This window comes from Vulpes lagopus, chromosome 24, assembly GCF_018345385.1.
Source record: "Vulpes lagopus strain Blue_001 chromosome 24, ASM1834538v1, whole genome shotgun sequence".
Taxonomy (NCBI): Eukaryota; Metazoa; Chordata; class Mammalia; order Carnivora; family Canidae; genus Vulpes; species Vulpes lagopus.
The window spans coordinates 22,428,214-22,456,201 of record NC_054847.1 but is presented as its reverse complement, the minus strand read 5'-3'; the positions used below and the strand labels follow the sequence as shown (position 1 = coordinate 22,456,201).

Sequence of the window (27,988 nt, the reverse complement as noted above, 5' to 3'; positions counted from 1 at the left end):
GACAAGTCACTAAAAATGTATAATGTCTTGGTCACAGAGAAATATGCTGTTAAACATTATTTATCTGAACATATAATGTTTTACCAAATACTCACACAACCCTGTGAAGTATTATTTGTCCAATTTTACAATTGCCAAAGTGAGATTAAGCTATTCTTGCTAATCTGTTCTACTAGAGAAAATAGGAGCTGCATTATATAGCCTCGTGGGTCTGACTCCAAGAGCAGCTTCTCCTGGTGTATTTTCCTGTCATTTGATATCTTGCCCATTTTGCTGCATCTCTTTAGGCTCACCATGGGAACATTCAAACCTTCAAGACATGCACTGGTTCAACCTGATGGTTGCCAGTTTCGACTCCATTGAAAAGAGGTTTTAGTAAGAATTTTAATCTTGAGTTAATTAAGCCTATATCAGGCCCAAGCAGAAGAGACTAAAGGGTTTTAATAATGACCAGGAAAATAGAATAAAATGTTTTCAGTGGTCCCCGTTAGTATGAAGGACAATTAGAACTGAGCCTAGAACCCTAAGAAGGATCATGAGTTAAAAAGTGAAATTATTAGGGCAGCCCAGGTGGTTCAGCGGTTTAGCACCTGCCTTCAGCCCAGGCCGTGATCCTGTAGACCTGGGATCAAGTCCCACCTCAGGCTCCCTGCATGGAGCCTGTTTCTCCCTCTGCCTGTGTCTCTGCCTCTGTGTGTGTGTGTGTGTGTGTGTGTGTGTGTGTGTGTGTGTGTTCTCATGAATAAATAAATAAAATATTTTTCTAAAAGAAAAGTGAAATTATCAGAACTAGCTCTTTCCTAAGTATTCAAGATTCTTAGAGCATTCGCACCTAGAGTGACAGAGTAATTTGGAGCTCTGGCTACTGAGAGTCCTCTAATCTTTTTCTCTACATGAGAAGACTAGTATTGCTTTTATTCAGGCTTTTTGCTCAGATTACTACAACACATTCACTATGTATCTTTTTTTTCCAGCCATGAAAATCTGTTTTCTCTAAAATGTGCCCCTTTGAATTGTTCATACCTCTTTGTCTTTACACGTGGCCTCCTTAACATCTGCTAAACCTCTCTAATCCTCCCACTTTGTCTTCTTAAACTGCCTTGCCCTAGGACATCCAGCACTTCTCTTTGGCATTTTCACATTGTGTTTATATCATCATTCGTGTTCTCGACTTTCTACTACCCTAGAATATGAAGCAGGCCATGATGTTTTGCATACCTCATCAATCTTGGGGGTGCTTAACTCAGTGCCTGGATTTAGGAGAAGGTATTAGGTATGTGAGAGAATGTAAACAAAGTAGGAAAGTCTTGTTTCCACCCAGCTATGCCTTTTTTTTTTCTTTTTTTTTTTTTTCTTTTGTCTGTGCTCTAATAAGATACCACTTAAAAGAGTTCTGGGATACTTGTACTCAGCAGTTCATTAAGTCTTACATTCTATGAGGAATTTTGTGCTTCTATTTTCAGTTTGGAGAAAAGAAAAATAGTCTAAAAATAGAATTAAGTTTGAATTAATGTGCGTAAAGAAAAATAAATACATTTCTTTTCTCACATGACTACGTGGAGAATGATATGCTAAGGGTAAGGTAATGTAACCATTTTATTATCTTACTCTAGGTGGTTTAGATGAAATTGTCAGCATTATAGAAATATTAAAAAAAGAAATATTGATGATAGTTTTGATCTAGTATAAAACTAGAATTATTACAAACAGATTTTTTACTATAATATTATATACTATTATTTGGAAATATAAAATAATAAGAGGTAAAAGATTTAGGGGAAATGCCTTTATATAAAGAGTTTATTGGAAATAGGCATTTTTCCCCCAAGGGGAGAATATGTCATATGTGAGTCAAAGTACATATTCTGATTATTAAAATTAATGTATTCAACTGATATATGTGAACACTTACTGTTCTAGGCACTAGGGATATATCATTATAAAAGCTCTTTGAAGATACGTGTCCTCATAATTTTTGGAGAATAGAAAAATCAGTGACATATCTTTGCAGATTAAAAGCCAGACAAAGCTGCAACTTAGACTTACATTTTCAAAAAGGGCCAAAGATCAGAAATGGACAATATTCCAAACTATTTAGAAGCATACCATTATTTTTTATGCAATTGTTTCAAATTCCAACAAAAGTTTATAAAAGATAAGCTTTTATTTCTACGTCACATAACTTATGCTTAGAATATTAGTAATTATGTTTAATAATTTCAGTAATTATTATTGGGGAAAAAATCTTTAAAAATGCTTAATTACTTTATCTGGCATCATAGCAGTAACTTTTTTCCATGCCAGCTTCATTTGATTTTGAGAAAACTCTAATCTCACAATATTCTTCAAACAGCATTTCATCCAGTAATCATGCCAAGTTTAGCTGGTTTAATCTTCTACTTTTATACCATATTAGGGCCACCGACAAGTATTTACCCTTCTTTTTCCAACTTAAGGGAGAATGAGTATACAAAATAATGTGAAGGTAATGAAAAGCAGCCTTAAAACTGCTTGTTTAAAGGTTGAAAATAACCTGCCACACAAGTAAAGAGGAATTTGTATTGAAATAAACTGAACATGCACAGTTGAAAGCCCAGGAAAGGACAGGACAGTACAGGAAAGTACAGGAAAGGACAGGAAAGGACAGGACAGGAAAGGACAGGACAGTACAGGACATTACAGGAAAGCCCAGGAAAGGACAAGACAGTACAGGAAAGGTCAGGAAAGGACAAGAAAGAGGAGGAGAAAGGCAGGTTTTTCATGAATAGAAGTCATCCATGATTGTAATTCTGCTGTACTTGATGTTTAGTAAACTGAATGGATTCATAAATAATTATCTAGAAATAGAATTGTGTATTTGAAAATAGCATATTACACAAATCATGCACAGAGACACAGATTGAACAAAAATATTTACTTGTCAAACCAAGTAAACTATTTCCAGTTAAATGCATCTATAACATTAATTTGAAACAATTAATTTAAATATAAATTTAAGAGTAATTTTAAAACACATTCTTTTTATCAGATTTGGAATGTCAACTGACATGTTTTGAAAAAACATCATGAGTCAGGAACCTTTAAATCTTTTAAATGAAAAAAATTAAGATTCCTATCTTATATTTAATTGATAATGTACGTTTTTCACTATTAAAGATTTTTTCACTATGAACTGGTATTATTACTCTATTTTATGCAATAGATAGATCTCTTTTGATAGTAAATATTGTGCTAGAAAAAAATTTGTATTCATCCTGATTATCGATAAAAATGGCAAGAGTATCAGGATGCCGTCATTGATTTTCAAGATTAAAAAAAAAACTGATTTTTTTTTAAAGATTTTATTTGTTTATTTGAGAGAGAATGAGTACAGCATGGGGGAGGAGGGGCAGATGGAGAGGGGGAGACCAGCTCCCTGCTGAGCAGTGCCTCAACCCCAGGACTCTGGCATCATGACATGAGCCAAAGGCAGACACTTAACCAACAGAGCCACCCAGGTGCCCCCTAAAAATTCCTAAATCTTAAACTTAGAGCTTTTGAATCCCAGAGTGTAAAAGAGCAAAGAAAGGTAGGAAGACTTATAATTTACCCTATGATTTTATAAATCATCAGATGAAGAAGAGCAGATCTTTCCTTACATCAAAACAGCGCATTAATAATAGTATTTATTGGGCAGCCCAGGTGGCTCAGCGGTTTAATGCCTGCCTTGGGCCCAGGGCATGATCCTGGAGGCCCGGGATTGAGTCCCACGTCAGGGTCCCCGCATGGAGCCTGCTCCTCCCTCTGCCTCTTTCTCTCTGTCTCTGTCTCTGTCTCTCGATAATAAACAAATAAAATCTTTAAAAATAATAATAATAATAGTATTTATTTGTTCAATTTTATTCTCATGGATGCAAAAATGTTTGATTTCAAAAGAATGAATATATTTTAAATTCCATTGTTTCCCAACAGATGAAATAACGCTAAAAAGAGCAAAGGTTGGGATCCCTGGGTGGCTCAGTGGTTTAGCGCCTGCCTTCGACCCAGGGCGTGATCCTGGGGTCCTGGGATCAAGTCCTACATCAGGCTCCCTGTATGGGGCCTGCTTCTTCCTCTGCCTGTGTCTCTGCCCCTCTCTCTCTCTCATGAATAAACAAAATCTTTTAAAAAAAAAAGCAATGGTTAAATAGAAAGGAGATAGCAAATAATTTTTTAAGGTTTTATTTATTTATTCATGAGAGATACCGAGAAAGAGGCAGAGACACAAGCAGAGGGAGAAGCAGGCTCTGTGCATAGAGCCCAACGTGGGACTCAATCCCGCGACTCCAGGATCACACACCCTGAGCTGAAGGCAGATGCTTAACTGCTGAGCCACCCAGGCATCACAGCAAATAATTTTTTACCATATGTGTTCAATTATATGAAGATTAACTATTAGGGATAAAGAAACCACATTTATTGACGGTTGCCACTAGAGAACCAGACATATCTTAAGTATAAGACACTTTGAGAAATAGAAAGTCACTTGGTTTGAAATAGTACTAGAAGATTAATCCAAAGGTCAAGTATCTGAATTTGAATTTTTAGATTTGCATTCTCCACTTAAAGATCCATGACTAAATCCATGGTAACGAGATGATTTAATTTTCAATTTGATGAAATAATTTGCACTTTAGTTATTACTTCTGATAAATGGAAAAATCTATATAGTGATAATCTGAAATCTTGTCATAATCTGATAATCTTGAAAATAAAATGATTCAAAATTGATATAAAAAATAAGTAAATATAAATCAACATAGAGGCAGAAGCAGATAAATTGGTGCAGGACCATCTAATGCATGGTACTTTATTTAACTCCATCAATTATTATCTGAGTCCAAGAACTCAGGTCCCTTCCATGGTATCTTCCAGACCATGAATAACTAGAAGTAAGCTAGAACTTTTCAACTCCAGATCTCTTATTACATTGGATGGTAGTGTGGGCTTCTGATCCTTTTAATAATCTCTTGCCCAAACAGAACAAATTCATCAAAGGTAGTGTAATTTCTGTGGGTTTCTGGAACCTCGCTGAACATACTCTCTAAGTTCATTCTTCTGGAATCTGTCAAGCTAGAATCCAAATGTAAGGAAGAAATACTGAGTGTTAGAGGTGATGGTATGGAATTAAAACATTTTTTAGATCATTTAAAACTATGTAGAGTAGAAATTTGTGGGCAAACAAATAGTATTCTACAACTTTAGACTTAAAATTATTTTCATCATCATAGCTGACACATGATTTGTAAAATAAATAATGATAATAGAACTTTATCTGCTTCTCAGAGTTGGAAGCTTCAAGTGAGATAATTTACAAGAGAAATCCTCTGCAAATTTTTAAATCAAATGCTTTTAACTTTTTTCATTTTTATAGATATTTTGAGTACCTATCATTTATAAAAATGAATTATAATATGTTATATATTTAAAGATTATATATATTTAAGTTATAGATATTGGATAATAATAAAAATAAATTTATTCCAATTCGCTTAGATAAGCAGGCCACTACATTGAAGAGATTTATTAGTTTTATGACATTTATGAACACGAGTCACATGAAAATAAGTAAATCAAACCACTGAAAAAAAACTCATCTCTTATAAAGGTATACTTCCACACACAGATTAGACTATGACTATGACCGTAAACCTATTAGAAACTGAAAAGTTCAGTCTAATTCTGTAGAATGCCCCATTTCTGTGAATTTGGTGGGTCGTAGCCTTCATTCACATGGCAGCCTAGGGTGTCTAGTATTGGCTTACTGATGCAGCAGCTGAGTGTATGTTTAATACAAGGACCGAATTTCCAGGGCCCGTTTACTGGGACTTGATGACATCCGTCTCTGCTCGCCATCTGATTCTCCTCTTCCATCTCCCACCTTCTCCCCCACCCACACAGACACCTCCTGGCAAACTTCAGTTAGTTGCAGGAGTGGTTGACTGATGCCATACTTACATATATAACTGCCCAAGGGGTTTTAAAACTAAAAAAATCAGCCGTATTGCTCTTGTTCTCTGACTTCTGAAGTGCCCTGCTTTCCAGTGGCCAGCCATTAATTCAACAAATAATGACAACATCTGATTGCATGCCGGCCACTGAAGCTTGGGATTTAGTCATGAATAAACTGAAAACTGCTTTCACGGTACTTTAGCATTTATAAATAATACACAAACATGTTAGATGTCAGGCAGTGAGGAATGAGATGATGAAAAAAAAAAGCAAGGTAAATTAAGAACCTACCTACTTTCTGAATGGAGAAAAGAGCCTATTATGGAAAAAAACATATTAGTTATGATATCGAAAGTTTCTTGCTACAGTATCTTTCAGTTCTCTGTGTGTATAAAAGAGTAATGACTTTATCTCACCCCCTTAAGGATGTTTTCAAAGAATAATAGTTTTTCTAAATAAAAAGGATCTTGGATTAAATCACTTTTACTGAAAAAAAAATAAATCACTTTACTGACTAATTATAGCAATTCAATGCATACTTCTAATCATGTTAAAATTTAAATGCTACTACTAATAAAATTAAAATGATTTTGTATAGTCTCGGAATTATTATAAGTCTTAGTAAAGTGGAAGGCTGGTTGTTATATATCAATAATCTGTTTAATTCCTGCATATCTGACTTATAGGAAAATTGCACATTTGACCAGTAAAAATCTTTTTGTAGCGTGCTACATATTACTCTGCCGGAGGCCTTTTCAAGGTGACTTTCTCACTGTTTTAGTGAACTCTGATTAAATAGTAATCACTTCTATATAATTCATTATTTTTCTTCTTGCTATCACACTAGTGTAGAAACCTCTCTCTATTTATATCTATACTGATAGCAGTACATTGATATATGGAGATACAGATATATATTCTGCAAAGTAACGTATTAAAGGAAAACTAGAAAGGAGGTCACATTTAAGGTTATCAGAAATCCTTACTTTGACATTTACATTTGAAGTGAGTAGCTTGGAAGAAGGAAGGAAATAGGATGGAAGTGTGAAAGGATGAAGAGAGAGAATTATACACAAAGAACTGCATAATCTTTCTAGGATGGCCTCATCTCCTCCCAGTGTGATGATGTGGGATATTCCCTGCCCTTTATTTAGGCTACAGCATGAGGACAGTAGCTTTGTTAATGGTAATTCCATCTGAGGAGCTTTTCCATGATTACCTCCCATCCAGCATTCTTCACTTCCCATCATTTCTCCATGAGATTCTTTCCAGTCTTCTAAAAATGAATTATTACTTTGTGATCTAAATTGTCTTTAAAAACCTACTTCTGGGGCTCCTGGGTGGCTCAGTCAGTTAAGCGTCTGCCTTTGGCTCAACTCATGATCTCAGAGTCTTGGGATCCAGCCCCTTGTCCAGCTCCCTGCTCAGCAGAGAGCCTTCTTCTCCCTCTCCCCAACCCCACTCATACTCACTCTCTCCCTCTCAATTAAATAAAATCTTTTTAAAAATAAGTAAATAAAGTTAAAAAAATATTTCCATGTTCCGATTCGGTAAAATTTTTTATTGATCTTGTTTTTTTTTTTCAACCATGTTAGCCTTGAGGGTTCTATCAAAGTATGAGCATTCTGAGGGCATGAGCAATATTAATCCAACAGATATTAACACTGTAGATGTTGACACATCTTAGTAGGTTGAAATTAATTAAACCTTAATACATATTCCAAGACTGACAGAGAAATTAGGGAATAAATATGGGAAATGACTTGATTATGGTCACGGAGGTACCACCTTGTATGAGCCTGCTTCATTCTCATGATTTTTTAAGCCATCTTCTGCTTATTCACTTATTTGGTTTTCAGTTAGCATCATCTTATAAAATCATATTTAGCTGTCATATGCAAGTCAGCTCACTTTCAAGTCTCAAATGATTCTCTACCACTTTATAAATAGTTACTTGCTAAAACCTTTTATAGCTGTATTCCTTTAAAAATAGAAGAACACTCAACCCAGAAATAATTACTTGCTAAAACCTTTTATGGCTGAATTGCTTTAAAAATAGCAGACCACTCAACCCAGAATATGATTATAAACAAAAGTTATACAGGTTTCTCTGATATTTGAAAAAAAAAATATTGCCATGATAGTTTTATGAGTTAATTTTTGACTATTACTAAAATGGTCGATGCTATCATTGTTAATACACATTTTGAAACAGCAATCTGCGAGAGATTTAATGCTGGTACTTTCAAAATCTCACCCCATATGTTGTACCTAAATCAACATTTTGATAACTTGGCTTTCTGAATTTACATTTTCCTTTTACCTGGATACTCAGAGATAGCACTGTTTGCTTAGAATGGATTTCATTCTTTTGGATTTTTCAGTGTTCTCTATAGAAATATTTGGGATATGTTTCTATTTTTAGTAATATATTAGAAAATGCTAATTTTCCTAGACATGCTTTCCTGATGAAAATTTATCAGCTCTAATCAGAGTTTTGCACACATTTTTTTCCCTAGTGAATATTTAATTGGCATACCTGGATTCAATGTTTTCCTACTTTATTAAACTCAGCTCTGAAACTGGAAGATATATTTAAACTATGCAATAAGTTTAATTATTAAAATATCTTAGGTCGTGTAAAACATTTGAGGACTGTAAAAAAAAGATAATTTTAACATTTCTTAAATTTGTTTTTCCATTTCCTTATATAAGCCTTCAAAGACAACAATCATAAAACTCTAAGCAAATTTATACAAGTTACTTTATATCTTCTGCCTCCTAAACTATGCTAGATGAAAAACTGACCCCAGAGACAGAAAGGCCACAATCAGTCTTGTCAACATATTTAGGAAGCTTTTCCAGAATCCTTCTAAATGTTTTCATCCTAAATGAGATGTCAGTAAATGGTAACACTCCAGACATGCCTCACTTTGTGATTTATTGGCTGTTTTTTTACAAATATTACTTATTTGTGTGGAGGGACTCAGAGTTGATCCTGCTTGATAATGAAGATATCACCACGGATAGCTAGAAGTTTCCTCCAAATAAGGGAATCTAGGACTGTAAACCAGTTATCAGTGGCGAGAGAGGCAAATATTCAATCTGGGTTGGGATGTGAGGCTGAAAACGACATGTGAAATGGGAATGTTTGGATGAGGTGTGGGAATCCAGCTTGAGTTTCTGGGCTCTGATATTGCAGATTGTGGTGGCATCCAGTAAGCTTCCCTGAGCATGCTGCTTTTGATCTACAGGGTCCTTTAACACTTTGGCTGGTAGTGAGACCCTCGGTACCTACATAGATGGGGGCATATTTTAGATACACAGAAAGGAAGGAGACCACCAAAGATATTTAAAATTACTTTCTAGAGGTTTGTTTTATTTTGATGAATAAATGTATGACTTACAAGAAGAATAAAAGTTAATTCTCCAGAGTTAGGCTTGTTTGGGTTTGAATTCTGTTCTCCCACTTACTGTTGTGTGACCTTTGGTAAGGTGTTTAATTTTCTTGTGCCTCAGTTTACTCACCTATAAAATGAGAACAATATGGTACAATGAATGAGACTATAACCAACAGAAGAGCCTGGCGTGAAGAAGACAGCTAAAATCGAGTATTTATTATCACCGTGATCATCATTTCCATTATGGAAAATGGCCCTACTTGCCCTTGATGATATGAAGGGCACTGTTGGGGGCAAGTGGGGGAGGAGGGACTCATGACTGAATCTTAGGCATGTAATGCTGCCTCTGTTCAAAGATGATCAATGGGTACATTGGATAAATTAGTCAACTCAGATGAGGTCACATTGTTAGCCAGAGTAACAACTGAATTTAACCTCCAAATCCTTCCTATTCTAGGCAATGGTTTTATTTCCTTCTCTTTCTTATACACGTAACCCTAGCAAGTGTATTCAAAAGTTTATAAAATACCGTCGTTGGCTGTCTTCCACATTTTAGACCTACATGGAAGCTGCCGTAAACCTCCCAGTAGGGAGGATATTAGCAAAATTCATAGAACCTACTGCTCCTGGGACACAATTAAGTATCAGGGAAGGTGGAGTATGAATCGCACTGAGACTGGAGCTCAGCTATAGAATGCCTGGGGATATGCACTGTGGAGAATTCTCCGTAGTCATCTTTGTGAAAGTAATACAATCCTACTTCTGGTTGGTTATTGTTGTTGTCGTGTGTAGTCCTAAATTAACAAATGCTTACTTAAATTATGAATCTTCATGCCAATTCACGTAACTTATTTTTTAAAACGGGGTCAAAATTCAGTCAAGTAGAACAACTGCTGTATATACATAGAATTGTATAATTTAGTCTCCTCTGTATGACCATCTGTATTACCCATTAAAGACTCTCCAGTTTCTGCATTATTCTTACTGAATATCTTCAGCTCCTGCTTAGGTGGTTTTATTTTAGTTTGGTTTTATTCTTTTTAAATAAATGTCACACTTCACTAACTATTACAATGTGAGTGAATAGCACAGTTGCAAATATGAGTTAATAGCTAAATAGTCTTGGCAATTACTTTTCAATAGAAAGAGATATTTGGGAAAGAAGTAAATGCAGCTAGAGATTTTATAGACATCTGGCTCCCATGAATATTCATAAACCTGTATATATACACCCATACAGCCCATATTTTATGGAGTCTATTAAGATTCTCTAAAAATGGGGATCCCTGGGTGGCTCAGTGATTTAGCGCCTGCCTTCAGCCCAGGGTGTGATCCTGGAGCCCCGGGATCTAGTCCCACATCGGGCTTCCTGTGTGGAGCCTGCTTCTCCCTCTGCCTGTGTCTTTGCCTCTCTCCCTCCCCCACCTCTGTCATGAATAAATAAATAAATAATCTTAAAAAAAAAAGGATTCTCTAAAAATGATTAAAGGAAGAAGTATTTCCTTATATTTCTGGTTTCTTGAAAAGGAAAAATAGAGAAAGAGATAAAGAGTGCAATAATGGTATCCCTTGAAAATTACTTTATTTCCATTGCAGAAAATAGCCATTCACTTATTCTCCAGTTACTATGCACTTAATTACCATATGAATGCTCTGTAATTATATATCCATCGTTGTCCTTTAGATTACATGATTGTGTGTAGTGCTACTATGCAGTTCTTAGTGTAATTACCCTACAAAGGTTATAACAATTTTTATATTGTGAATATAAAGTGTTATTATATAATTTCATGGTAATCCCTACTTTCTTAGCACAGATTAATTATATTTCATTATTGCTCCTTCTTATCATATGTGAAACATCGTGATTGTTATGCCATTCAGGTCAGTAAAATGCTTAAAACTTAGGGGATGGAATGTTTCATAAGAAGGAAGATTTTGTTGGTAATAATATTTATAGGCTCTTGCCACAGTGGATATTTTTCGGATCAGTTTTGGTTCTTTTTCCTTCTTGTCTTAAACTTTCAACTGGGTTGTCAGCTCTCTGAGAGCTGGTGGCCTTTCTCATATTTCTGTCCTCTCCCTACAGCTCCCAGTATATAATTAGGCAGATGCATGTTCCTCAGCAAATAACCAACTATGGATTCACCATTTCCATTTATTGTCATGGTTAAATTACTCATGTTGTTCAAAACAGGATCACCATATTGTTTTACCAGCTTTACTTTCCATAAATTCTAAGTGTTCTTTCTGAATGGTTACTGGTTGATCTGGTTAGACTCTTTCATCTTTGACATCCAATCCCTTCCCCTTTCCATGCCCTACAACAAAAAGTGTCCTATCACTTATGTTTTCTTTTAATTTGTCTTCTTTTAGTCTACCACATTTTTAAAACTTTCAGTTCCAATAACTATTAAGCCAAATTTAAAATCTGGAAAAAAAAAAGGGTTATTGGGTTGTGTGTCTCTGAATCTGTGTCTATGTCTGTGTGTTAGAAATTAGAAGACAGTCCTTTTGCTACACACCTTGGTGTTAACCAACCACAAACATCCCTAACTCTGTTTTCTTTGGGAGGAATTATTAAGTTTTTTTTTTTTCAGTAACATGTCACTTAATCAAAGCTGAATATGAAAAAACAAAAAGTGGAACACTATAAACTTCTGCAAAGGTAAATTCAGAGAAATAATTAAGAATCATAGTGTTACAGGAGTCACTTAAAAGTATTGATATATTATGGGGTGCCTGGCTGGCTCTGTAGGTAGAGTATGTGACTCTTGATCTCAGGGTTCTATGTTCAAGCTCCATGTTAGGTATAGAGATTATCTAGAAATATGATCTTTAAGAAAAATATAGTCACATATTTTACTTAGAAAAATCTTTGTCTTATACAAAGATTACTTTCAAAATGTTTTTAAGTGTTTTTAGTGCTTTAAAGTGGTAAGCTCTTACAGGATAACTATTTTTTAGGGCTCTGGCTGATAAGTATTCTTTCAATGAGCGCTAAACTTTTCTGTCCACTTCAGAGCTTATTTGGTCAGGGTGGAATCCTTAGAACCAAAGGGAGCAGTTGCATACCAAAGGAGTCTTCTTATATACCATTCTACTTCATACTTTGCTAAATTTCTGCTGGATTAGGAAGTGCTAATGAAGTATTCTTTTAATTAGATTAAATAGCTGAAGATAGACCTAGAATTTAAATATGAATGTAGTGATTATTTGGGAGTATATAGAGAAGTGACACTGGTAAAAATATTGCATATATTTATACATGTTTTGCATAGAGATGCTTGCAATTCAAGGTGGGTTAGAGCTGAGAAGAGAATGAGAGAGAAATGAGGCCACTCTCCAATGACTTATTGTACATTGTTGTCCTGATATTGAGACAATTGGAGAGAATGTGAACTTTGGTTGAATTATCCATTTTATAAATAGCACTATCAGTTGTACCAATTTTTTTCCTGGACTTACATGTAATATGTATCATGATTAAAACTGAAATAACAGAGAACACTTGAAGGAATTATTTTGCTTTCCAATTTATAAGTATCCAATGCTTACATGGTAGTTAAAATAGCAGATGACAAAGTCTCCTATTAAAGAAGGTTACTTTCTCATGTGTTCAGGAATCCTGGAGTTAGGATTAAGAAATCTTTAAGACAGAGATATAGAGGGAAAGAGACAGAGAGAGAGATGAATGGGGGGTGGGGTGGAGAGGGAGAGAATATGCATGCAAAGTATTGGGTCCTAGAATCCTAATAGTGGTGCAGAAAACAATCCAGTTGAACATATAAGTCAAGCAACTTCTGCATGCTCCACATCTGAGGCCTAATAGTAGGAGACAGTCAGAACATTTTCAAAGAAAGGCACTGGGAAGAAACTCTGGCAGGGTCAGAGTATAGTGAGCAGCTCTCTGTCTCTGAAATTCAACATAGCGTCAAGTGTGAAGCATGTGAACTGGGGAAAATGAAATGTCTTCCATTTGAATATCTGTAGAGAAAGAGTTCTGAGTCTAAAATGATTTCTGCCTTTTTTAGAAGGAAAAAAGTGGCATGGCTTAACGGCATGCAATTTAGAATTATTTGTTAAAGTGCAAATTCTAATATCTGCCTATTTTACAATTTTATCTTAAGCAAACATTTCTTTTACATTCTTTGGATTCCATTTTATGCCATGAGGCCAATCAACTGCATTGAATAATGTGCCTCTGACATCCTAGGAAAAAAATACTGAAAGCATTAAAGGGTAGAGAATTTTCTTTAAAGCATTGAAAGTAGACCATGAATTCCTTTTAATAGAAGTGTCTATAAAGAGAAAACCTATTTAGCCTAGTTAGCAAATTAACTAGAATTTCTAAAATATTGTAATTGTAGTATATTTGCCATTAGGTTAGAAAAATCCTTTTGTTGAAGCATAACATAAATAGGAAAGTTTAAAATCACCAATTTACAGTTCAATAAGTTATCATCAGGTGTACACACCAGGGTAAACAAACATGCAGGTAAAGAATAAACATTATTAGTACCTCAGATGCTCCTTGATGGTCTTCATCACTATCCCCTCTCATCTCCCCAAAGATAGTCCTTTTTGACTTCTAGAACTCTAGATTAGTTTTGCCTTTTGAATTTTATATTTTTTTTATTTTTTATTTTTTATTTTTTTTTGAATTTTATATTAATAAAAAAAAAGTGTATATATTTTTGCTCCAGATTTTTTTCTCCTTACTTCTGTGAGATTCATCCATGTTATTGCTTATAAGCTGCACTGTTTTCATTTTATTATTTATCTATGATATTAATGTGTGTATATATACATACATATATTTGCATGTATAGTTCACTGTGTGAGTGAACCACAGTTTATCTTTCTTCTTGCAATGAACATTTGGATTATTTTCAGTTTGGGACTATTTCTAAAAAGGTTGCTGTGCATATTATCTACATATTTTTGAGCACATATGCATGCTTTCCTCTTGGATGTATATTAATAGTGGAAATGCTAGGTCATAAGGTGTGGGTATGTTCAAATAGAGTAGATACTGTTAATTGTTTTCCAAATCAATTGAACCAATTTATATTTCTACTAGTAGTGTATGAGAGTTTCTGTTATTTGTTGTCAATTTGGTGGAAGTGCAGTGATATTTCTTTGAGGTATTAATTTGTACTTCCATGTTTTAAAAAAATATTTTATTCATTTATTTGAAAGAGAGTGAAAAGCATGAGCAGGGAGAGGGGCAGAAGAAGAGAGAGAGGGAGAAGCAGATTCCCTTCTGTGCTCTGAGTCCAATGTGGGGCTCAAATCAGAACCTTGAGATTATGACCTGAGCCAAAGCTAGTCGTTTAACTGAATGAGCCACCGAGGTACCCTTAAATTGTATTTCTCTGAACACCATTGAGTTGTATATATCCTCACATTTTTAATCTTAGTCTAAAGCAGATTTAATTTATGCACCAAAATTACATATAGTTAGTAAATTGTAGGGAAGTATTTAACTTTACCCTTTAGCACTCTAGGCAAGGAATAACTGTTCCTTGCTACACTGTGACATAGTGCAATCATCAACCATCAGAATGTTAGCCCAATTTTTTTCTATTTTCTAGGGTCTTCTCAGTGATGTGGTTATAAAAACAAACTCCCCAAAAAATAATAATAAATAAATAAAAATTAAAAAATAAAAAAAATTCCAAAATTGTGGATTAAAGATTACATTTTAATTAAGGATCACAAAGTTAGTTGAGAAATATGCTGTTTTAGTGTCACCTGGATGGCTCTGTTGGTTAAGTGTTGACTCTTGATTTTAGCTCAAGTTATGATCTCAGGGTCATGAAATTGAGCTCTGCATTGGTCATGGAACCTACTTACAATTCTCTCCCTCTCTCTCCCCTGCTCCTCCCACCCCTGCTCACATGTGCCCTCTCTGTCTTTCAAAAAAAAAAAAAAAAAGGAAAAAGGAAGGAAGGAAGGAAGGAAGGTAGGAAGAAAGGAAGGAAGAAGCTATTTTACTTAAATCCAATCCTTTTAGAACTATTGAACAATGTAGTCCTTTACTCATCGGTGAAATTTGTTTAATAAGAACATCATTTCTTATGTTCCCCAGTTCCCAAGTTCTAGTTCCTCAGCCAGTCCCGTGGGAATCACCTGGGTCCCATTTCAGATTAATGAATTTAGAATCTAGGCATGAGTGGGCAGTGGTAACAAGAATGAGTACTGGAATTTACATTTGCAAATAAATCACTTATATGATTTTGATGAATTATCCACTATGGATAAGGACATCACATGAAGATCTTAGAAGGATACATAAGCCAATTTCTCTGTCCCATCGGACAACCAGGATGAAAGGATGACATTTAAAGCAATTGGAGGGGGCGAAATGAAAAGAGCTCTTTGTCAGTAAGAGGTACTGAACAACCTAAACTAATGAGAGCTATTCTTTAGAGATTTCTGCACTGAATAGGGGCAAGAAGATCATATAAGCTGCTGATCATACATTCTTCATAAATACAAACAGAATTTGTAATGTGTACACTATAGCCACCAAGCCTGGAACAAACAGACACCATCATGGATAGGTACTAACACTGACTTGGTTTTTAGATCTTCAAGTCTCTCACCTTCTGAAACTGCTACTTTTCTTAAATATAGCCAAAAGCATGTTAATTGACTGAAGCATTGAATCACAATGAGGGTACTTGGCATAATGCAAGAGCAAGCATAAGAATGCTTGAAATAAATTTCCATAAATATGAAGCAAAGCTGTCAATAAATTTAATTTCTGTCTGATTTAATAAAGGGCTAGATAAATATACAAACATGAGGATTATAAATTATGTTTTAATTTTCCTCACCCACTATAACTGTCGTACGGCAGGTTAAAGTTTATAAATTGAGATTTTTATCTCAGCTAATCTCATTTAGCATTGCTTCACAATTACTTAGCTAAACGGAAATTGCAGCTTCTAAACACAAAGTCTGAGATTGATCCAACCAGTTCTTTTGCTTAAGATTATTGTATTATGAATTTCAATATTCTGAATGTGTTAAAGTATATGTTCATATATAAACATACATATACACTTGTCTGTTCTTCAAAAGACTGAGTCAGAATGTCTAATTACAAAGATAGTGTGGCTATTGTATTATTACATGATCTTTATTTTTTTCCTTCCCACTTAAGAGGGATAGAAATATTTGAAGATGTCTCCTCAAGTAGTTGAGAAAACTATCTATAATGTACAGTAAGAAACATCTTTCCAGGGACACCTCGGTGGCTTAGTTGGTTAAGCATCTGCCTACAGCTCAGGTCATGATCCCAGAGTCCTGAGATGGATCCCTAATTTGGGCTCCTTGCTCCATGGGGAGCCTGCTTATCCCTCTGCCACTCCCCCTGCTTGTGTTCTCTCTCTCTCTGTCAAGTAAATAAATAAAATCTTTAGAAAAGAAACATCTTTCCAAATAAAAGGCTCACACCACATGGAGTTTTTCCCTCCATGAGGAGGGAAGTTTGGCTGGGAAGTTAGGCTCTCAGCTAGGAGGGGAACCACAAATAGTCTAGACTTCTGTTCACTTCCCACCCATGATGGATCAGTTTCCCAGTTCACTTTTCTCTTGGTATTCCATGAGAGACACATCTCCTTGTTTGCTCACTTGTCCGGGTGTTCAGAAATAGTGGCCCTGTTCTGCTGTGTGTAGAGGGAAGCTTCTTTGCACCACAATGAGCTGATGCAGAGGTAGGATTCCCCTACTTACCATATACTACCCTGTTCTCCAGATGAAAAAGGTGCAAGGAGAAGAAACAATAAAGATGTCCAAAGAAATTTTGAGTATTTCTGTGCATTTCAGAATAGTAGTAATATTGTCTATTAGAAGGAAACTAAGGAACCTGGTTAATTTAAACTTTGAAATTCAGAATCGCAACTAGCATCCTATCAATATAACTTACCTTTTTTTCTTCTTTCTTTTTTTTTTTTAAGCAGATGAAATGATGCCTGACTGGCAAAAAGAGGAATCAATAGCACTATTAAAGAATTCTAGTTACACGTTATCACAAACTGATTTTGTAAATTAATCTACTCATTGATTGGCTGTTTTTATATGTAGGTGTTTAAATCAATTTACTTATTTTTATATGTGTTTAATGATTGACCATTTTTAAATGTTAAGTGAAATGGTTACATTTATTGTGACAAAAGAAGAGCATCTTGTATTATAATGTATTTTTGTCTGTTGTGCGTTCTTCCTAGATGTGTGTCATCACTACTGTGTGAATTCTGAATCCTGTACCATTGGAGATGATGGAAGTGTTGAATGTGTCTGTCCAACACGCTATGAAGGTCCAAAATGTGAGGTTGACAAATGTATAAGGTGCCATGGGGGCCACTGCATTGTAAATAAAGACAGTGAAGATATATTTTGCAAGTAAGTGGACATACAGCTTAATTTATTAAAGCATTTGAAGCCAAAAGGTTGTAGCAGTTAAGCAATAAATGTGAAAGTCATGTAAATTCTTTTTTATCCTAGAATTCTATAGAGTGACCATTGCATCTTTGTTTTGTCTTATTTTGGTTTGATTACAGATCAAATTCAGTTCATTTCAAGTAAATTAACTTATTCAACTCCTACTATGTACTACTGGAGAACATGAAAATTCATCATATAATCATGTAATGATATGATCAGATCATTCCCTGTATAGTCTATTCCTAATAATAAGCAAGAAATAGTGAAATGTAACATACCTTCAAAAAGCTATATGCAATAGCCCTAAATTAGAATAGCTCAGGCTTTTAAATGTCTCATTATTATCATTGATGATGAGTGTTTATTTTTCTGTTACAAAATGAGCCTGTGGGGGAGAAGCAAAAGACCTGTCTACTGGAATACATTTTGATCTTCCAGGTTTTATCTGACTTTAAGTATTATGGTCCAAAATAAGTAGATGGAATAATGTTCCCTAGGAGGCAGCTACAATATAAACGTCGAAGTTAGACTTTGGTTATGTTGCCTTTTGCCCTTTGACTTCAAGATCAAGTGAATGGAAAACAGAGCATCGCAGCTACAGGGTAATGCCATTCGGATTCCTGTCATGAAACAAGTTGATGCCACTGAGGTTAGAGTTCAGTCCTTACTCTGAACTTCTTTTAAAAACCTTTTAAAAGAAGGGCTTATAAAGCACTGGACTCCATCACTTGTCTTGCTTAGGAGTACAATAAATGAGAATATGAGATAGAGAAGCATGCTGTAAAGTGTTCATGCCATGGCTTCCACTGAGACAGCTCTGTGAGGATGCCAGCCCTGAATTATGTTGCTCTGCCAAACAAGGCCCAATAAAATTTTATTACAGACAGCATCAACATTTTTTATTTTTTATTTACTCTCATTTTAGAATTTACTCTAAATATGATTTGTATTATCATTATGAATGACATTTACTCAAACCCTCAAATTGGGTCATTTGAAAGTACATTATTTTTTAAGTAAAGTAATTGAAAATATGACTAATTATAAATATGTGCCTTTGATAAGTATATAAAAGCAAATGCATTTTCATGTAAACTACCAAAATCATATTTGCTCATTAAGCTCGTCACTTCTTTGTGATGAAACTTTAGCAAGACAGAACTTTGTTTCCATTAGTGAACGAACATACATTTTTCTCTATGTCCAATACACCATATCAGAAATGCACTGTAGTCTCTTGCTTGCAACTCCATTCCATTCATACAGGAAATACTAGACTATCATCTAAGACAGGCTAAAAACTGCAATTGCCTTCCCAGTTTTCCTTAGGAAAGCTCATGTAGAGACAGACACCCTATTTCCATTACAAGGGGAAGTTCCATATGAAGAAAGAGTGAGACTCTTTGGGCTTTCAGTACTGCCTGCTTACAGAGAAAATTAGCTTCATCTAGAAACACCAGAACCTCATAATCTGAGCATGCCACGAAGATCCAACACTGTAATTTTGGACTCTTAAAGGATCCTTTTGGGAAAGAATATGTCAGATGGATAAATAAGAACAGTTGTTAGCAAATGAGTAGATAGAGGAAGTTTAAAAATAGACGTATAATACTTGATCAAATAGGCTAGATATATAAAAGTGTGATAATACAAACAAGACTCTGCGTATTCTGAAACAAATGAAGACAAACTTGTCTTCATTTCTATGATATTTTTCATCTTAGCATTAAATGACATTTACACTATGTTAGAATTTCTGTCTCATAGGTAAATAACTTACACTAAAACAAAAAACACAACTGAATTACAGTAAATCTTTTACTTAAATATGAAAATTCAAGCCTCCACTATACTTGTGATTACAAATAGTCAGGTGTGTTTCTAATGCACAGTCTATGAGCTGTCAACTAGAATAGATACTCTGTCAAGTATAATAAATATAATCTTTAAAAATGGAGCTAATTGTATATTTTTCTCCTTTGTGGAAATCCAAGTAAGTATTGATGAAGAAAGACTTGATCATAATTTTGAATAGCCTAAATAATACCTTTTCAATTCTTTGTGTGTAATGGACAACTGGTAATTAACTTTTGGAAAGAGATATATCACAAACTGTGTGTGTGTGTGTGTGTGTGTGTGTGTGTGTGTGACATGCCTCCAAGAAATGAAATTATGAATAAAACTTGCATTAAAACATGGGCTGAACTCTTTGAAGCATTATAATGATTTGAGTAATTTGTATTTCACATTTGAAATATATACAAATGTCTGTCTTCAATTTAGGATGCAAATAAAACTATTAGAAGGAGAAAGAGACAATATCTTTTATAACTCCTGAAAGCAGGAGATAAAAGCAATGAATACTTAGAATTTTTTCTTTCTGTTAAAAGCTGGTATTTGGTGTATAGTTATCTTTTTTGTAGGAAATCCTTTAATATAAAATGAGCTATGTTTTCTCTCTGGCGTTGTCCTTTTCACAGAACAAGAAACTGTAACTTTCTGCTCTTTGATTTTTAAGGAGGCTGAGATGGGGGACAAGGAAATACAGATCCATTTAACATATCAGACACCAATACCATTAAATGTATACTTGTCTCACTTTGAATCCATATTCAATGCCTCTAGATTTAAGGTATTCTTTGCTAAATCTTAGGAACTTTTAACTACTGCTTCCTTCTTCATGTTTGGCTCTACATTCACATATCTCCATTTTAGAGTGTGTACATAGTGACTCATTGCTTCTGTTCATCTTGAAAAGAAATGTGATTTTTAAAATCTAGGCTCTTAAAAAATACCTTTAAATTAAACATCTGGAAAAAAGATAAGCCATTTGGTGTTTTTTTTCAGCAGCCTCACCACCTACATGAGGTGAAATAAACATTCACGGAATGAATTAATTAGGATCGCTAACTGATCATTTTAGGCATCTAACCGATCATTGGGAATTACCCTGTGATGGATGTAACACAATAGATGTCCATCACGGAGAGGATCAAAGTGATCAGTGATATTGCAACCTGATTTACATGTCAAGCTTATGTCCAGATTTATGGTGACACCACTGATTGCTTCATGACACCTAGCGCAACATGATCTCATAATCAGAATAGTGGCATGATCTGTTGTAATTTTGCTTTGAGCCAAGGCTTATATGATTCTATCACCCTATTTCTCATACAGGAGATCTCTTGCTAATTTAGAATGTGGATGTACTTTTGTCTTTTCCCCCAATAATTTCCAATGTCCAATCTAATATTATTCATTTATACCAAAATATAACATGGCAAGTAAGAAATCTTTGTATTTTCCCATTAATGTCATGCTTGGTTTCTTTTTTTCCATAGCAATAGCCATAGTGTTTATTCTTATCTCAGACATGTAATGTGCTGTGAATTAAAATAGTTTCCATAATTTTCCCAAGAAAGCCTAACTCATTACCTTGTTGCCATCCTACATATTGTTCCTATAACACAACACTACTGTTTATTTTTTCAATGAACTTACCATGATTTTTGTGTGTGTTAGAATAAAAAAATTGACATTAATTGCAATACATAATCAAAGAGAAACAGTGGGATAAAATGACTATCAGATAATCCTATATTTTCTTACAAAACCTGGAATCTGAAACTCCTAACAGTTTTTTTGGACCAGATTTTACAGTTTACGAGAAATAGCTGAAGCATTTGCTTCCAGAATATTTGATCATGTGATTTATAATTCACACCAATGTCACCAAACCCTAGTTATATGAAAAGGGAATAAATGAATGCTAACGTCTCCCTGTAGTGTAAGTGATAGACATTAGAGCATATTTTTTCACACATATATATAGCTATATTAAAATTTTATATTAAGCAAATGGGTTGAAAATTTGAAAATTACTAAAAGAAAACATTTGTCTTTCATCATTTTGTTAAAAAAAACAAAACAAAACAACTTTGCCTCCAGGAAGTCTGTCTTTCTGAAAACTTACTTTTAGCCAGGCCTCCATTACTCCTCTATGATGAATATTCTCATCTGCAGAGAGTTTATGTCAGCTTTCAACAATAATGATGCCAGTAACAATGAGATTTCTTTTTTCTTTGTTGCTGCAGCTGCACTAATGGAAAGATTGCCTCTAGCTGTCAGTTATGTGATGGCTACTGTTACAATGGTGGCACATGCCAGCTGGACCCTGAGACAAATGTACCTGTGTGTCTGTGAGTATTGTATAATGTTGTGGGCACTTTGTGGAATGACTTTGTATGTACATGGAGTCCCTCCTCTATTGTTCTCCATTTTATTTGGTGGTGGAGGGAGTGATCCATTTTAAATGAATGTTTCATGGACATCTCTGATCAAGTATTGTCCCTCAGTGGCTCGTGTGCTGCAAAATCTCCTCCTTTATCAATTTGCGAGTGATTTCATAAGGAAGAGCTCATTCAATTATTAGCATCATACACATTAAAGACATTCACAGATCTTTGAAGTTGGAAATGCCAGGGAAAATTATTCTAATTTCATTGACCATATTCAGATATGGGAAACCCAGGCATAATCATATTTGTGAACACTTGGTACTTACATCCATTCTTTTCAAAAGAACTTGAGGTATCTTTTCAAATGTATAATGCTATTTGATGTGTGTATCAGGTTTAGAGTGTTATATTATGTAAGCCTATTAAGCCCCTGTCTCCTTTGGATTCATGAAGTTGAATCTGGGTTTTTAAACATTTGGAAAGTATTGGAGATTCTCTGCTTGTGAGAAAATCTATAATTTAATATTCTTCCCTCTGTCCATAATAGACAACTGGAAATAAAACCATTCCACTTACATGGTTTCTATTTTGAGTTTTCTTTGATCACTGCTGCACTAGAAGGATGACGTCTACCTCTGATCCACATCCACATTCTGTCCCCACCTTGTCAGAGCAGCATGTGATGAGTGTGAATGAGAGAGAAATGAGCGTACTTTACAAAGTTTTATTCATATGTTACTATCTCTGTATGAAATAAATTTGAAACATATTTAGAAAAAAAAAGTCAGACGCTTTATTTAGCTGTATTTTACTGAAATTCTGCAGATGCTCTGTGGGGTTTAAAAGTCAGCGCTGTGACCAGAAAGAGAACCCTTGTGATCACTACTGTCAGAATGAGGGGATTTGCACTTTAACTGCGTTTAATGAGCCGAGATGCAAGTAGGTTTAACCTTCCACTTTACCACTGCGCTTCGTGTGACATCATTTCAGGCCACAGTTCATTGGTTTAAATCATGAACATCCACATGCATTTCACAGTGTATACTTAATCTCGGGGCTCATCTGTGTCACACACACTTAACCTTTGCTTCGCTCACCGACAAGTGTATGCACCACAGTCAGCTAGAGAGTCTAGAAATATAACAGAGGGAATGAAAAAGCTCATGGAACTGTCTAATAAAAATACATTTCCTAGAATAGTCGCATTTAATTAGGGAAGTACAGAAGCGGGGTTTTTAGACCCTATTGCTATAGTCTCTATTATATTTGGAATAGTGGCTTCTTTTCAGTAACTGACTTTTCGTTTCAAGTGCTGATGAAATAATAATACATTCTTTTGTTTCCCAAATGTTCACCGAGAACACTCTTACTTTAACCAGAAAGACTTCTTTATAGAAGAAATAGGTACATGGTAAAAATTTTGTTTCCTAATAGTTTAAATCTTTCTCTCCTAATTCAACTAACTTGTCCGTCCATGTCAAATAAACTTATTTGCTCTGAGAAATTTCAGGGACCACCTTTGGGGTAACTATCAATGTTCATCATGATGGAAATTATTTCTGCATTTTGTATTTGAGCTTTAGAGATGGATCATATGTGACATCCCCCTTTATATCCCACGTCATAAACAGAGACCATGACTGGAGCCTCATACTAACCCCATGATGGTGTCACAGTATACTTAGTAATGGTCTTGAAGCACAATTGTATTGAAATTCAGATGTTTCATTATCAAAACTCTACAGTTTTGTTCACAAACGAACTATTTTTTTATTTAAAAATCTCATTCTTTAGATAATTGTCCAAAAAAATATGAGAAGTGGTTAAACTAATTAAACAGGGAAAAATTGGTATTCCTTCTTTTTTTCTAGAAGATATTTGAATATGTCAAACCAATATTCCTACATAAACTACATCCAAAAATAACACTTTAAGTATTAGTCTACAAAGTGTATGTAAACTGATCTTTTAAGGCATTGACTTTTCAGTTCATACTCAGGTTTGCACCTGTGTAAGTGAAGACAGAGGAGACTCTTCAGTTCTACCTCAACATGGCTCCACCCTAAATTTCTTCAGCCATTCAGCAAATATTTATTGACTCTGAGAGTATGCTAAATCCTAGACAAGTGAAGATGAATGGAATTTAACCCCCAGCATCAAGGAGCTCATTAATTAATGGGGTGAAAATTCATACACAACTAATTAACTTATAATAATATAAGTGTGAACACAGGTAAAAAAGAGAGGGCAGTGGAGTCTTAGCAGGGCAAGTGATTGTTCAGAATGGGAAATGGAAGCTTAACAGAAAAGGCAATCTTTTGTGGTTTATGTAGTTCATGATACTAAGTGAGGTTGGGAAGACCATTCTGCAAAGAAAGAATAGCATAAGCGAAGACATGGATGTGAGACTTAATGGCTTATTTGGGGAACTGTGAGTGGTTGTGTATAGCTAGAATGAAGGGTGACTGTAGTTGGGAGGGGGAGGGGCACAAAGACACAAAACTGAAAAGATAAATTAGAATCTTATTTATGCCAAAGTTAAGGGATTGCATAGGATCCTGAAATGAATGATCAGCCAAAGAGATTTGAGGCAGAGGCTTGAGATGAAGGAGTTGGCTTTTGAAGGTGATGCTCATTGATGTGTGTGGGAGAGCCTTGAAGACCAGCTGCAAGGGCCCTACCTGATAAGGTTTGGCATGACTTCATGAGAAAAGTGATGGGCAGTGCAACTGGAGGAAAGAAGAGCAAGGGCAAGAGATTAGTGGATATTTCAGAGTTATTAAGTCCAGAGAGATTGTTAGCCAAACATTGATCTAGGTACCCATGTTATTTCATTTTCAGGACGCCAGTAATGCCTATTCTGGGGCCCAGTCTTCATTAATCTTGTCCCTCTTCATTATGTCCAGGCAAAGTACACATAACATTTCAGACCCACCCTCTTCCTTCCTTCCCATAAATAGGTGTAGGACTATACCTGCCCACAGAATGCCCCTGTATCCCCAGAATCCATTTTTCATGGGCATAGCAGCCCACAAAAATGTTCTCCACTTTTTACTCTTACCAAGTATCATCAGAGGCACCTGGCCTTATAAGATGATAATCAGCCTGTTTTTTAAACTCAGCGAGGAAAAATACATTAATTGGAAAGACTTAGAAGAAAATTATTTTACTTTTGCATATGTTAGTCTCTATGTGCATTTGGTTTTATGGGAATTTTGTCCATGCCTTTGTTTTTTACAACCTAAAATGTATTCCGATGGTAGCAGTAATTCTTACTGAATCCCCTCAAATATCTTAAGCTATAAAAAGAAGCATAGAGGAGAGAATGACATTCTGCTGTCATTCATTCATTCATTCATTCATTTGCCAAATGTTTATTGATAACCTATAATGAAAGAGACCCTATGTAAATTCGGAAAGACAATTAATAAGAGCTAAAGCTGACTTAGCAAATACTTTCTGTCAAGCACTATGTTAGGCACTTTATATATTTTATGTAAAGTTAGAATATTATGCTGTTATTATTATTATCATCATCATCATCATCATCATGTAATTATTATCCTCATTTCACAGACTATAACACTGAGGTTACATACTAAGAACGAATGGGACTCAAACAACATTTGTTTGATTCTGAAGTTCATGCCCCGGTTATAACTCTTACACTGTACTACTCTCCTTATGCTATACTAATTCCAACATGGTTTTTACTTTTGAAGAACTTAAAATTTATTTTAGTAGATGAATGGGTTTAAAAAACTTAAAATTCCATTTGGTAATTGTTATAATAGTGAAGTGGGTGATGTGAATTAAGGAGGGCACTTGTCATGAGCACTGGGCATTCTGTGTAAGTAATGAATCACTGAATTCTAGACCTAAAGCTAATATTACACTATACCTTAACTAACTGGAATTTAAATAAACATTTGAGACAAACTTAAGAAACAAAAAAAGAAATAAGACCAAAGTGTTGTGGGAAAACATCTCAATAGAGATCAATTAATGATGATTAGTTGGAGAGAGGAAAACTTCATAGATGAAGTGATAGTTTCACAGTAAAAAAAAAAAAAAAGTATAGTATTTGTACAGATGGGGAATGACTAAAAATCTTTTTTTAAGGAGATAGAGAATATATTTGAAAGTAAGGTGATGATTGCTGAGAACAGAATTTAGCCTATGTGGCAAAATAGGAAGAGAGAAGACTAGAGGGAGATATTGGGGCCACTTGATGAGGTGCATTTTATGCCATGACATGAGAGTGGGTTTATAGAAAGAGGAATAGAGGATTAAGGATGGAATCTATAAAAGACTACTGTTTGATACTGTATTATAAAGGAATCAACAAAAGTAAATGAGAAAAATAGAAATTGGAGGGAACTTGTCAAAGTAGATTATTTCAATTCAAAGGAGTAGAGAGTATGAAAGAATATGAAAGAAAGAAAGAAAGAAAGAAAGAGAAAGAACGAAGAAAAAGAAAGAAAGAAAAGAAAGAAAGAAAGAAAGAAAGAAAGAAAGAAAGAAAGAAAGAAAGAAAGAAAGAAAGAAAGAGAAAGAGAAAGTCCAAACAGTTTAAGGAGGATACGAAATTATAAATGGTTTATTGGATTTTGCCATTGGATGGCCATTAAGGGAGATGTTTTGAAAGTTCTATATGACAGCAGAATATTAAGCCCTTGGGATATCTTCCTAATAGTCAATTTATCCTTATGAGGGGAGCTTTTTGGAAATACAGATTTCAGCCTCAAATATCAATTGGTAGTGGACACGTATTTTTAATGAAAAGCTAGTGTGTACTATTTCATCTAAAAGCCTTACAGGAAACAAAAAAATGCTTTAAAAGATAAGATATAGTGCTTGCTTAAGTTTTGTTGGTAGTACATTTTTCTTTTTTTTCATAGACTGGAAAACTATTTGAATGTGCAGGACTTAATACACATTTGGAAAGTCTATAAGGTATTCAGATCTATGAAGGTGACAGATTTTTTTTCCACATAGAAATTTTATTACTGTAGCCTTCAAGTTAAGAAATAGATTTGTTCTTTGAAAGCCTTCACTTTTGTCTCTTGATGGACATTTTCACTTATTACTACATATGGAGGAAAAAGAAAACTCCACAGAAAATCCTAGAGAAAAATAAAACATAGGATTTTCTATGCTTATTTTGAGAGAGTTTTGATATTTTTAAAGTAAGTGATATTGCTTAGGTTAAAACCAAATTTAAAAGAATCTAATGTGTGCTATCTTGACAATATTTTGGCTGTTATATGTTTTTTGTTGTGAGGTTTAAAAATCAATACTGTGAAGAACTATTCAACTCAGTATCAAGTTAACTGTGTATTCCTACTTCTAAGATAACTTGCAAGGGTCAGACTTTCATTTATATGGGATTTAACTTTCTTTAAAACATTCACAGCATTATCTCCCAGCAATATTTACAGTACATTTCCTCTTCCAATAATAAAATTACGTTTGTAGCTACTCTACTTCTCCTATCACTACTAGCATACTTACACACACACACACACACACACACACACAGCCGTGTCACATTACTGCAGGACCATTCCACTCTTAGATGTTCTGCTCAAACAGCTCATTGAATTGAAATGCTTCTCCTTTTTTCCATTTACCTCTTACTATCCTAATAGTCTCAACTCAGATACCCTTTGTATGTGGCACAAGGAAAGTGAATAGTAAATCTTAACTGACTCGGGCTTAGCTAAATTTCTCAGAAGAAAAGAATCAAAATTTAATGAGGAAAGTATTTTATAATATGTAATATATATTTGTATATTATATGTTATATATATTTATATATAATAACTACATATATCACATTAGTCAGACATAGAACCACGAGGATGTGTGTGTGTGTGTGTGTGTGTGTGTGTGTGCGCGCGCGCGTAGGGAGAGAAT

The 27,988-nt window shown here is 34.7% G+C and overlaps 1 protein-coding gene across 1 annotated transcript in view; it reads left to right on the top strand.

The window, feature by feature from the left end:
• The window catches only part of LRP1B (LDL receptor related protein 1B), a 1,815,754-nt gene that overhangs the window by 1,757,824 nt on the left and 29,942 nt on the right, over positions 1-27,988 (top strand). The window contains exons 85-86 of the mRNA XM_041739937.1: positions 17,612-17,786; positions 21,926-22,030. Coding sequence (XP_041595871.1) covers positions 17,612-17,786; positions 21,926-22,030 — 280 coding nt within the window. The remainder of the gene's footprint in view (positions 1-17,611; positions 17,787-21,925; positions 22,031-27,988) is intronic.